Source organism: Pituophis catenifer, unplaced genomic scaffold (assembly GCF_029215685.1).
Source record: "Pituophis catenifer annectens isolate HBS135680 unplaced genomic scaffold, rPitCat1.0.hap2 SCAF_6, whole genome shotgun sequence".
Lineage (NCBI taxonomy): Eukaryota > Metazoa > Chordata > Lepidosauria > Squamata > Colubridae > Pituophis > Pituophis catenifer.
In genome coordinates, this window is record NW_027256886.1 from 3160390 (window position 1) to 3174347 (window position 13958).

Here is a 13958-nt window from a genome sequence, read left to right on the forward strand (position 1 = left end):
TCTATCTATCTATCTATCTATCTATCTATCTTATCTTATCCTATCCTATCCTATCCTATCCTATCCTATCCTATCCTATCCTATCCTATCCTATCCTATCCTATCCTTCCATCCATCCATCCATCCATCCATCCATCCATCCATCCATCCATCCATCCATCCATCTATCGATCTATCTATCTATCTATCTATCTATCTATCTATCTATCTATCTATCTATCTATCTATCTATTTACGGTATCTCTATCTATCTATCCATCTCTCTCTCTCTATCATCTTTCTCTCAAATCATCTATCTATCTATCTATCTATCTATCTATCTATCTATCTATCTATCTATCTATCTATCTATCTATCACTGATCTCAAAGCAAGCTAAAATGAAACAGAATCAAAATCCAAGACTTGTTTTGCCTCTGTCAGGGGTCAATTCAATTGTCGAATCTTTTATTTTACACTATAGGTCAATCGATATTCAGGTTTTCTGTTACACTTAATGGCAATCATACCAAGTCATATATGTCATATGGATTATATCTCTCAATCTTCATGTTATTTCTTGTTGGAAATAAACAGAACGTTGTGAAATGAAATTCACATTTTCACCTTTTTTCTCAGATAAAGTTTACAAGGAGATGGATGAAGTTTTTGGTTCTCGGCCCTCAATCTCTTACAAAGAGCGGAACCAACTGCCTTACACCAATGCAGTCATTCATGAGATCATACGGAAAAAATATTCCTTCCTATTTGGGCTTCCCAGACAATGTGTACAGGATGTTTATCTGAATGGTTTTCTCATTCCCAAGGTATAAATTTTAGATTTTCTGAATTACTGGATCTGCAGGGTACGGGCTCCATTCCCATGCAGGAACTCCGTGACTGAGCTCCCATTTTCTGATTTATTTACTTTGGGCTTAATGTGTTGTATGAACCAGAGGTGGGTTTCAGCAGGTTCTGACCAGTTCTGGAGAACCGGTAGCGGAAATTGAGTAGTTCGGAGAACCGGTAGTAAAAATTCTGACTGGCCCCGCCCCCATCTATTTTCTGACTCCCAAGTCCCAGCTGATCGGGAGGAAATGGGGATTTTGCAGTAACCTTCCCCTGGAGTGGGGAGGGAATGGAGATTTTACAGTATCCTTTCCCTGCCACGCCCACCAAGCCATGCCACACCCACCAAGCCACACCCACAGAATCGGTAGTAAAAAAATTTGAAACCCACCACTGGTATGCCCCTTTTGCTGGCATGGGTGAACATTGAGGGGAGATGGTTCCTCAGATAGCTTGGATCCATACCATGAAGGACTAAAGGCATATTGTTTTTTTAGTGGACTTAAATAAAATAAATAATAATTGTTAATGTCACTTTCTAATGCCTTGGTAAGACCACGCTTGAAATCTAAGGGGCTGTTACAAACAACTCATTCTCCAAAGCACTTGAAGGTAGGACAAGAAGCAATGGACGGAAAGTAATCAAGGAGAGGAGCAACCTAGAACTAATTTTTCTTTTTTTATTTTTATTTATACGCCGTCCTTCTCCGGAGACTCAGGGCGGCTTACAATGCGTTAAGCAATAGCCTTCATACTTTTGTATATTTATACAAAGTCAGCTTATTGCCCCCACAAACTGGGTCCTCATTTTACCTACCTTAGAAAGGATGGAAAGCTGAGTCAACCCTGAGCCTGGTGAGATTTGAACTTGCAGTAATTGCAAGCAGCTGGTGCACTGTAACAGTGCTTAATCACCTACGCCACCAGGCCTAATTGCCTGGTGAGTCTAATTGCCTCTTGGCGAAAAAAAAAGGTGCTTTTTTTCCGCCAAGAGGCAATTAGACTTTCTTGTTTTTCTTTGAAGACGTTTCGCTTCTCATCAGTGGTGGGATTCAAATAATTTAACAACCGGTTCTTCTGCCCTAATGATTGCTTCCAACAACCAGTTTGCCAAACTGCTCAGAAAGTTAACAACCGGTTCTCCTGAAGTGGTGCGAACTGGCTGAATCCCACCACAGCTTCTCATCCAAGAAGTTTCTTCAGCTCTGACTAGATGGTGTGGAATGGAAGGGTTTATATTCCTTGCAGCTGGTCGTTTGCATCCTTTTAGAGAGTCGTTGAGGCCACCGGGAGGTTCATCTGTGTCCTCAGGATCACCTAAGGAGGGATTTCCTGACAGTTAGAACAATTCATCAGTGGAACGACTTGCCTCCAGACATTGTGGGTGATCCAACACTGGAAGTTTTTAAGAAAAGATTGAACAACATTTGAATGAAATGATAGGGGGTTTCCTGCCTGAGCAAGGGGCTGGACTGGAAGACCTCCAAGGTCCCCTCCAACTCTGTTATTGTTAAATTGTTGTTATTAGTTGCGAAGTCATGTCCGACACATCGTGACCCCATGGACAATGTTCCTCCAGGCTTTCCTGTCCTCTACCATCCTCAGGAGTCCATTTAAGCTCACTGCTTCAGTGACTCCATCCAGCCACCTCGTTCTCTGCCATCCCCTTCTTCTTTTGCCCTCCATCTTTCCCAGCATTGGGCTCTTCTCCAGTGAGTCCTTCCTTCTCATTAGGTGGCCAAAGGATTTGAGTCTGTTAAATAATAATGATAAAATACATAAAAAAAAAAAAAGAGCTCTGCCCTATAACTCTTTGGGAACACCAGATAAATTCAATTCCCCTCTTCTCCATGTGGAGAGATACTTCTGCAATATTCATTGAGGTGGGCAAAAGCAGAGTGAGTTACAATCCTTCAAAAGAAAAGCAAAATATGATCAGCAGGTGATGGGACTTAATGAGAAGCTTCAGAAGATCCTTCCCTAGTTTGGAGAAAGAAAGTTAAATGGTATAAATATATACTTAAGTATAAACATGTAATTAAATAAATGTATACTTAAGCAAGTAAAAATACTTAAATGGATGTAATTATTAAATTAAATGTTTATATAAATATAAATACTTTTAGTTCTAAGGGTAAAGAAAAATCACAGCGGGAAAAAAAAATAGATTTGGATTTGGCTAGAAATAAACAACAACAAAATCCGGAGTTGCAATAATGTATGCTTAATTAACCAGTTACATTTGCCAAATCTAAATTGATCTCTTTTGCATAATTACATAACAATGCAAATTATTTAACTTGTTTCTACTGAATCTACATTTAGTAGATGCATCTGCTACAAAAGGGATTGAATCAGGGGTGAAATTCAGCAGGTTCTGACAGGTTCTGGAGAACCGGTAGCGGAAATTTTGAGTAGTTCGGAGAACCGGGAAATACCACTCTGGCTGGCCCCAGAGTGGGGTGGGAATTTTATTTATTTATTTACTTATTTACTTATTTATTTATTTAATTTTTATACCGCCCTTCTCCCGAAGGTCTCAGGGCGGTGCACAGCCAAAATTAAAAACGAACACATATAAAATTTAAAACAGTTTAAAAGGAATTAAATAATTTGGCCCATTTCAATTAAGACAAAGACAACCCATATAACTTAAAATTGATCTTGGTATTCAGGCCAGCCCAGCTTGTTGAAACAGCAGCATCTTGAGGGCACGACGAAAGGTGCATAGGTCAGGGATCCTCCGTAAATCCCGGGGCAATTCGTTCCAGAGGGCAGGTGCCCCCTCTCCCCCTGGGAGTCGCCAGTCAACATAGTTTGACCGACGGCACCCCGAGGAGTCCCTCTGTGTGGGAACGTACTGGCCGGTGGGAGGCTATCGGTAGCAGAAGGCGATCTCGTAAGTACTCAGGTCCTAAGCCATGGAGCGCTCTGAGGATAGTAACCAACACCTTGAATCGCACCCGGAAGACCACCGGGAGCCAGTGCAGCTCACGCTGGAGAGGTGTTACATGGGAGCACCATGTCACTCCCATAATCACCTGCACGGCCACATTCTGGACCAGTTGGAGCCTCCAAGTGCTCTTCAAGGGGAGTCCTATATAGAGAGCATTACAGTAGTCCAGACAGGAAGTAACAAGGGCGTGACTGACCGTGCGTAGGGAGTCCTGATCCAAAAAGGGCCGCAACTGGCAGATCAGGTGAACCTGATAAAAATCCCCCCTGGCCATGGCTGTCACATGCTCTTCTAAAGACAGCCGTGCATCCAGCAGGACTCCCAAGTTGCGAACTCTCTCTGTGGGGGCCAGAGTTACACTCCCAATAGTCAGCGATGGCACCAGCTGGCTATATCGGGATGCTGGGAACCACAGCTATTCAGTCTTGGAGGGGTTGAGTCTGAACCTGTTTCTCCCCATCCAGATCCGCACGGCCTCCAGGCATCGGGCCATCACGTCAAGGGCATCATTGGGGTGGTCCGGGGTGGAAATGTACAGCTGAGTATCATGGAATGGAGATTTTGCAGTATCCTTCCCCTGGAGTGGGGTGGGAATGAAGATTTTGCAGTATCCTTCCCTGCCATGCCCACCAAGCCATGCCCACCAAGCTACACCATGCCACGCCCACAGAACTGGAAGTAAAAATATTTGAATTCCACCACTGGATTGAATCTGAACAGGTTCCGTTTGTTAATTTCAAAATCTGCTATATCTTCTAGTGTGTTCGAAATTAAATGTATATGAAGTTCAATAGCATAAGGAACAAAAATGGGATATCGCCAGTGTGGGAAGTACCATGTTTCCCGAAAAATAAGACCCTGTCTTATATTTTTTTGAACCCTGAAATAAGTGCTTGGCTTTATTTTCGAGGAGTGAAAATAAGGGGCGTGGACCGAATGGGGCTCCTTTTGTTGTCTTACCTGATTTCCAGCTCTGTGTTTAAATATTTTCGGGGAGGGCTTATTTTCGGGGAGAGGCTTATTTTATCGCATATGTTTTCCTGAAAATAAGACCCTGTCTTATATTTTTTTGAACCCTGAAATAAACGCTTGGCCTTATTGCCATGCGCTCAAAAGCCCGATTGGGCTTTTTATCAGGGGATGTTTTATTTTGGGGGAAACAGGGTACATTAAAAGAATTCCACTTTATGGCAGCTGGCTTCTGCATCCATTTCTTCTCAGTGTCTGTGGTGTGTCCCAGTTGGGAATGAACCGGGGAAATTTCTTCCAACACCAGAAACAGTTGGGTTTGTCTAGATGTTTCAGTGTGTTAATTTGTTCTTTACAGGGTGCTGTCATTATTCCAGACTTACGTTCCGTTCTTTTGGATCCTGAATGCTGGGAAGCACCTGAAGAGTTCAATCCAAATCATTTTTTGGACAAGGCAGGGAATTTTGTAGAAAAAGAAGCATTTCTTCCCTTTGGAGCAGGTAATTTTTTAGAAAAGTAATTGTGATTGCCAAATGATGCTTAATTTATGAAGAGGGTGCTATAGTGAGACAGAAATACAGGTAGTCCTCACCTTATAATTGGTCATTTTGCAACCGTTTGAATTTATGGTGGACACTTCAGGCACAAAAACACAGGAGGCAGCACAGAATTCAAAAGCAGTGGAAGTATTAGTGTTCCCTAAATTGGGGCAAAATTATCCATCTTGTCAATTTTTTTTTCAACCTTTCTTCCAGATGACAAAAAAAAGTAACATCCAGTTTAGAATCCAGTGAATAAGCCAACTTAGGTCCTAGGTCAGTGGTGGGTTCCTCCCGGTTCGGTCCGGTTTGGCCGAGCCGGTAGCGGTGACGATATGACGTCACCGAACCAGTTCTCCCCCCCGCCCCCCCCACCCCCCCACATTATTCTTACCTTTTATTTGGTCCCACCCCCATCTATTGCTGCCTCCTGAGTCCCAGCTGATGACTAGAGGGGAAAAAAACTGTTTAAACTCTTGCCGCGGGGCTTCAAAGGGCCGTCCTACAGCTGATCAGTGTTAAAAGCAAACAAATGAGTCGGGTCGTAAGTGCGAGGACTGGTTGTAAGTGCGAGGACCTTCCAGAAATGACTCTGACCAGCTAGCCACGCCCACCTAGTCACATGACCTCCAAGCCACACCCACAAAATAAGCTACACCCACAGAACCGGTAGTAAAAAAATTTAGAACCCATCCCTGTCCTAGGTTCTCAAAGATTGATGTCATTATGGTAACTATCATTATTGGTATTTTCTCTTTATTCTTCTCAAGAGGCTACTCAATGGACAGTCTTCTTACATCTCCTCAAACTTTATGCGCAATCATTATAAAGTTAAAAAAAAAAAAAGATCTAGGAAGAAAAAAAGGAATTGTAGTTACAAACAGTTACCAGCAGATGTCAGCCAAAGTCAATAAAACAGAGAGATTCTGCAATGCACCTACCCAGCTAATGATAATATTCCTAATCATGGCCAGTTCAGTCAGGTGAAGTAGGGTAGGAGGTACTATGGGAAGACAAACCTGGAATGAAAAAATGAGTTTAGAGCCAGAGATTCATCAAAAATTTTTTTTTTAAAAAAATAATAATAATAATAATTAAACCAGGTTCAAATTCACACAAACATGGAGCAAATATTTAATGGATAGGCAAAATGGATTATTGCTGATTTGTTTTTCCTTCATTTTTTTTTTTTGTCCAGGAGTTCGGGCCTGCTTGGGGGAAATCCTGGCAAAGACGGAGTTCTTCAACAATTTTACCAATCTGCTGAGGCAATTTAGGTTGGAGCCACCAGAGGGTGTGGAAAAGCTCAGTGAAAAATCTGTCTTAGGCGTGTCTGTGCATCCTGCTCCTTATAAGATTTGTGCTCTCCCTCGTATCAAGACACCATAATATGGACAGATATCAAGAGAGTTCTCATTTATTACCTGTTATGATCTCTCCTTTGTTCAAGATAGTCCACTTATAATCCCATAAATGATTGTAGGATCGATCACCTTCAAGATCTTCCTGAATGAACCAATAGTTGAATCAATCAATCTTCAGATCTTGCTGAATAACTCCTCCCAGCATTTCTCAGGATTTGGGGCGGCGGGGGGGGGAGGCATCGTGGGCCGCATAGTTTGCATGCTTTAACTTTGCTGTAGCTAGGGAGCTTAAAGCAGGGGTGTCAAACTCAAGGCCTGTAGTGCCTCTGTCGGCGAAAACGAAGGTCATTTTCACTGGCAGAGGGTTGCAGGAGGCTGTCGCAGCCGAAAATGGAGCTTGGGAGTCCATTTTCACTGGCAGAGAGTTGCAGGAGGCTGTCGCAGCTGAAAACGGAGTTTGGGAGCCCATTTTCACTGGCAGAGGGTTGCAGAAGGCCGTCGCAGCCGAAAACGGAGCTTGGGAGCCCATTTTCACTGGCAAAGTGCTCAGGCCACCACAGGTGCCTGCCGACACGAGTGATGTCAATCTGGCCACTCCTACCCTGGCCACACCCACCCCAGTCCCCTGAGGTCAAACACAACCCCGATGTGGCCCTCAATGAAATTGCGTTTGACACCCCTGGCTTAAAGGGAGAGGGAGTTCACACTATCTGCAGTGACTCCCTATGAACCAGTTCGGGCCGGGTATCCAAGGTCGCCGTGTTCCGATCAAGCCTCGGCGATTTCCAAAACACCTTTGTGGCATATTATTGGCTACGGATGGACATGGGGTATTGGGGTGGAAGGGGGAAGGGGGAAAAGTTAGCCTAACGCTTTGTGCCTGAATTTCAGACTCCGCCTGACTTCTCTGCAATTGCTATCTCTCAGTAAAAATCCCTTTTGAAATGCAAACGGTTTCAAGAGTTTTACTTTCTTGGGAAGGTAGCTGAGGCAGACACTTACAATTGACCTGCTTCTGTCCATCCCCAGAAGCAGAAACCTAGATCTCTCACATTGACTGCTGTAGTACAGTCAAACACCAGAGGGCAGGAGAAGAAACAATGGTTGGAAACTAACCAAGGAGAGAAGCAACCTGGAATTGAGGAGAAACTTCCTAACAGTGAGGACAATTAACCAGCGGAACAGCTTGCCACCAGAAACTGCGCGATGTGGATTTGATAGAGATCAATACATTTTTTGGTTTACTGTTCTATACATCAATTTTTAGATCCAACCATGAAAACATCGAATGTCTTTTTGCTACATGAGGTCATTATGATCTCATGTTTGTAATAAGAGTAGCCGGAATAGTACATCGGTGGTTAACCGTTGAGTCTGTCAGTGTTCCAGAAAAAAACTCCAACTCCAAGTAAAAACTCTGAAGCAAGCATTTTTCAAAGTTCTATTTACTAGAATAGGTAAACTGGCACATCTGGGAAAACCCGAATCTGAGAGGTCCAGGTTTTCCCTCAGTAAATCAAAACCCCCAAAACCATCCCCTCACTCCTCAGTCGATCACATGCTCCAATCAACCGCCGTCCCACTCAAGACATCACTCCGACCACTCCTTCTCCAGATGCAGGATCGGCCTGACCTTGATCGACAGGAAGAATGCTATTACGTCTACAGACAACCCCTCTACTAAATCCCCCTCCTATTTTCCCACACATGAGAAGATGGCAGCATGGAAGCTTCCAGCCTAATATGGCTTCCAAAGCTGACAGAGTCATTGTACCGCACTATTGGGGAGGGAAAAGGAGGTCATAAACACATACCTGAAGTTGGTGTGTCAATTTTCTTTTGTGTCATCATACACAGCCCTTGCTTATCATGCTGTTCTCACAACTTCTGTGCTTCAGCATTCTAAATAGCTTTCAAGCTATTATTATAAAAGAACACAGTCTCCTCTAACACCTTCTTACACCTACTAAAACCCATCCCTTTCAGGAATTAAATGATTATTGCTTGTGGGATTTTCTTCACCATCCCTTGTATCTGCAACATATAGTTGTATCTTCTTTATATATAAAAACCAATAAAATAACCGCAAAGAGACTTTTGTATGCCCAGAGATGGAAAAACTTACTTACTTACTTACTTACTGACTTACTTTATTTGATTTATATACCGCCCTACTCCCAAAGGACTCAGGGCGGTGAACAGCCAAACAGTAAAAATACATAGATACAAAATTTAAAAACAAAGTAAAATCGAATTAAACAATTTGGCCCAGATAGATTAAAACACCCCAATCATTTAAAAACCGATTAAAATTTGCATAATTAAAAAGAGGGAAAAGATTAGGCCAGGCCCGCCTGGTGGAATAAAAAGGTTTTAAGAGCGCGGCGGAAGGTGCACAGATCTGGGATCCTCCGTATCTCCGAGGGGAGTTTGTTCCAGATAGTAGGTGCCCCCACAGAGAAGGCTCTCCCCCTAGGGGCCGCCAGTCAACATTGTTTGGCCGACGGCACCCGGAGGAGCCCCTCTCTATGAGAGTGTACCGGCTGGTGGGAGGCTATTGGTGGTAGTAGGCGGTCCCGTAGACTTACAGAGTCCCACAATGGAAGAATGGATGTTGGTTAATGGAATTGACCGAGATGGCAAAATTAAGAACCTTGATTAAAGAAAAGACTTTTTCTAGCTCCACAAAAACCACTTTTGGATTTTTGCTGACAACCAAAAGAAATATGGCATTAATTAACAATCAACCCGTGGAACAGAAGTTGCCTTCAGAAGTTGTGGGAGCTTCATCCCTGGAGGCTTTCAAGAAAAGATTGGACTGCCATTTGTCAGAAATGGTGTAGGGTTTCCTGCTTGGGTGGGGGTTGGGGAGGTTGGAATAGATTTTTAATTACAGATTAACAGAGTTGGAAGGGACCTTATAGGTCATCTAGTCCAACCCCCCACTCAGCAGGAGATCCTACACGATTTCTGACAAATGGCAGTCCAATCTCTTCTTAAAAGCTTCCAGGGATGAAGCTCCCACAACTTCTGAAGGCAGCTTCTGTTCCATTGGTTGATTGTTCTCACTGACAGAAAATTTCTCCTCATTTCCAGGTTGAATCTCTCCTTGTCCAGTTTCCATCCATTATTCCTTGTCTGGCCTTCAGGTGCTTTGGAGAATAGCTTGACTGCCCTCCTCTCTGTGGCAGCCCCTCAAATATTGGAACACTGCTGTCATGTCTCCCCTGGACCTTCTCTTCACTAGACTAGCCATGCCCACTTCCTGTAACTGTTCTTCATATGTTTTAGTCTCCAGTCCCCTAATCATCGTGGTTGCTCTCCTCTGCACTTTTTCTAGAGTCTCAAGAGTGTGGTGACCAAAACTGGATGCAGTATTCTAGGTGTGGTCTTCCTAGGGCTTTATAGAGTGGTATTAGTACCTCACTTGATCTTGATTGTATCCCTCTGTTAATATAATTTAGGATTACATGGGCTTTTTTGGCTGCCACTGCACACTGCCAGCTCATATTTAGCTGATTGTCCACTAAGACTCCAAGAACCCCCTCACAGTCACTGCTATTAAACCTGGTTTCCCCCAGTTTATATGTCATTTATGAAGTCTTTTATGAAGATATTGAAGAGTACTGGGCATAAGATGGAACCTTGTGGTACCACACTGCTTACTTCTCTCCATGTAGACTTAGACCCTTTAAGGACTACTCGTTGAGTACAGTTTGTCAGCCAGTTGCGAATCCATCTGGTGGTGAAGCTATCTATCCCACTTTTTTCTAGCTTATGAAGAAGTAGGTTGTGGTCTACTTTGTCGAATGCCTTGCTGAAGTCTAAGTATATTATGTCCACAGTATTTTGCTGGTCTACTAATTTAGTCACTATGTTGAAGAATGAAATAAGATTGGTTTGGCATGATCTGTTTTTAACAAACCCGTGCCGGCTGCTAGCTATTACTTTACTCGTTTCTAAGTGTTGGAAGATCTGTTTTTTTTATTATCTTTTCCAGTATCTTCCCAGGTATTGATGTTAGGCTGATTGGTCTACAGTTTCCTGGGTCTGGTTTTTTTCCTCCTTTTTTGAAGATGGGATCCACATCAGCTCTTTTCCAGTCCTCTGGTAGTTCCCTGGTGTTCCAGGGTTTTTGAAAGATGTGGTACAGTGGTTCTGAGATGACATCTGCCAGCTCTTTTAGAATTCTGGGATGTAATCTGTCAGGTCCTGGTGATTTGTAGTCATCAAGATCAGACAGGTGTTCTCTTACTATTACTATTATTATTATTATTATTTTGCTTATTTTAACTTTTAGTCTGTTTTTTACAGTTATGTTTCTGGTAGATTGGACTATAGTTTCTTTTTGCGTGCAGACTGATGCAAAGAATGAGTTAAGCAGCTCTCCTGTCTCTCTGTTGCCTGTTACTTCCTTGCCGTCTTCTCTCTTTAGTGGACCGATTGTTTCCTTGATTGTTTTCTTGTTATTTATATGTTGGAAGAAACTTTCTTTTATTATCTTTGACTTTTGTTGCAATGATGATGAGGTTGCAAAGACGACCTACAAGGTCCCTTCCAAATCTGTTAATCTGTTAATTTTGGGATCTGATGATTAGAATTAACGATTAGAGAAACACTGTGCAATATTGAATTTTAGATCAAGAGCTTAAAGTATTTTATGTTTGTAACTTGTATTGAAGAAAGTTGGAAGTTGCCCCTTTTCTATTTTTTTTCTTTTTTCCCTTTTGTCTTTGCATCTTTCCCTTCTCTGTGTTTTCCTTTTTAAATATTATTTCTTGTCCTTTTTTAAAATTACATTATAACTTTTGCGGAAATTTAAGAAAGTGCATTTCAAAAAAGAAAATATTACAAGCTGCTGTTTTTACTAAATTAATGGAAAGACAAATTCATTAGGAATTGATGGCAGGAGGGAATAAACAGCTGCAGAAGTTATTTCCCGCCCCCCAAATTGAGGTATTGAATCAAGATGTCTTTGCATTGGGATGATGAACACTGGAAGATTCTGGATATAAAAAGATCTATAATATAATACATCTTTAATTAGATACTCCTCTGCTAAGCTGGTATTGAGCAATTGAGACTTTTAAGATCAATCCTCTAATTGTTCTAGAACGGGCTTATGTGTTCTATTTGCTTCATACAGCAATGAAAGTCATGTTCCAGAACAGTTTGACTGAGACAGCAGAAGATTCTTAATTAGGAGAGAATACAGAAAACGGTGGTAGCAAAAATATCAGAGCCACCATTCACTTATAAAGAACCAACAGAGAAAAGCGTCCCAGGCTCAAGCTCTACAACAGATTATAGGGCTGGAGAACGAGAAGGCAGGAGGATGTTGAAACCACTGTTCCTTCTGATCCTTTGGATTCCACGCCAGATTCTTTCCTATTTGAAACAGATCTGGTCATGCAAACGCTACCCACCGGGGCCTTTTCCACTTCCTGTAATAGGAAGTATGTGGCGGCGATTTGATACTTCCATAACGGAGATGACTTTCAGAAAGGTATGTCTTTTGTACTTAATTTGTACTTTTTGTACTTTTGTATTTAAACCAAGAAGAAGCAAGGTATCAGTTGCCACTTTATGCTCGCTTGTGCTTCACTGCTACGCGGTGATAGCTATGAACTGTCGGGAGGGGGAAATGCAGCAGGGGGGATGCTTCGGAAAATGAAAGTATGTACAATATCCCCTCGAGACACTGCCTTAAGGTCAGCCAAATGGAAGAAGGAGGGGGATGCATACCAAACGATGCTTGGATTGACTGTTAGGGAAACATCTTGCCTGAACCTCTTCAATATCTTCATAAATGATTTAGATGGGGGAACAGAAAGGGAACAGATCTAATTTGCAGATGACAGAAAGCTGACATATGGACTTCACAATTCAACCAGGGTAAAGCAATAGACGCAATTTATATAGACTTCTGTAAAGCATTCGATTCAGTGGTACACGACAAACTACTTCTAAAATTAAAATCTTATGGCATTTCCAGATTCCTGCATAAGTGGATAGCTGCGTTCCTATCAAACAGGCAACAAGTAGTCAAAATAGGGAACACCCTATCAAACCCTTGCACCTGTTAACAGCGGTGTCCCCCAAGGAAGCATTTTAGGACCCACACCAGTGGTGAAATCTAAAATTTGTTACTACCGGTTCTGTGGGCATGGCTTGGTTGGGGGGGGGGGGTAAAGTGACTGGGTGGACGATGCCAATTTTTTTTTTTTAACTTTTAAAACCATTTTTTCCTACAACCTCTTTGGTGAAGAGGAAAAAATGCTTTCAAAAGGCTCTGACAATCCCAGCTGAGTTGCCTGATCGGCAGAGATTTTTTTTCTTTTAAATGCCTCTGATGATCAGGCAACTTAGCTTGGATTGTCAGAAGCATTTTTTTTCTTTTAAATGCCTCTGACAATCAGGCAACTCAGCTTGGATCTTCAGAGGCATTTAAAAGAAAAAAGGGTTTTTTTTCTTTTAAAAGCCTTTGATGATCCCAGCTGAGCCTCATGATCATCAGAGGCTTTTTTTTTTTACTTTTAAAAGCATTTTTTCGGCCGAAGAGGTTGTAGAAAAAATGCTTTTAAAAGTAAAAAAAAAAAAGCCTCTGATGATTGTGCGACTCAGCTGGGCATTGGGGGGGGGCAGGAATTTTTGCTACCGGTTCTCCGAACCACCCGCCTCCATTGCTACCGGATCGGGTGATCCGGTCCGAACGGGAGCATTTCACCCCTGACCCACCCTCTTTATACTTTACATAAACGACCTTTGCGATCAGATTATAAGCAACTGCGTTCTCTTTGCTGATGATGTAAAACTATTCAACATCACCGACAATGCTGCTACCCTTTAAAAAGACCCTGATTTTGTGTCGGAACGGTCAAAAAATTGGCAACTCCAAATCTCAACCAACAAATGCTCTGGTTGTGCTTTTTTAAAAAAAAAAAAATTGTAAATTTTTTTTAATTTGATTTATATGCCGCCCTTCTCCGGAGACTCAGGGCGGCTTACAATGCGTTAAGCAATAGCCTTCATACTTTTGTATATTTATACAAAGTCAGCTTATTGCCCCCACAAACTGGGTTCTCAAAGTACTTATGCTTCAGCATTACAAATAGCTTTTAAAAGATTATGATAAAAGAACATGGTCTCCTGTCACACCCTTGTACGCCTACTAAAAACCTATCCCTTTCTTTTGTTCTTGTTTATCTTTTGCCGATAAACAGGAATCAAATGATTGTTTCTGGCAATAAGGCATGGTTTTCCTTCTCAGGATTACACCATGATTTGCACCTGCAACATCCCT

The 13958-nt window shown here is 42.1% G+C and overlaps 1 protein-coding gene and 1 pseudogene across 1 annotated transcript in view; both read left to right on the plus strand.

Moving 5' to 3' along the window:
- LOC139318309 (cytochrome P450 2J5-like) overlaps nt 1-6680 on the plus strand; it is a 29883-nt gene extending 23203 nt beyond the window's left edge. The window contains exons 5-7 of the mRNA XM_070945702.1: nt 618-805; nt 5111-5252; nt 6490-6680. Of these exons, the coding sequence (XP_070801803.1) occupies nt 618-805; nt 5111-5252; nt 6490-6680 (521 nt within the window). The remainder of the gene's footprint in view (nt 1-617; nt 806-5110; nt 5253-6489) is intronic.
- Nucleotides 6681-11990: 5310 nt separating this feature from the next.
- LOC139318277 (cytochrome P450 2J5-like) overlaps nt 11991-13958 on the plus strand; it is a 77352-nt pseudogene continuing 75384 nt past the window's right edge.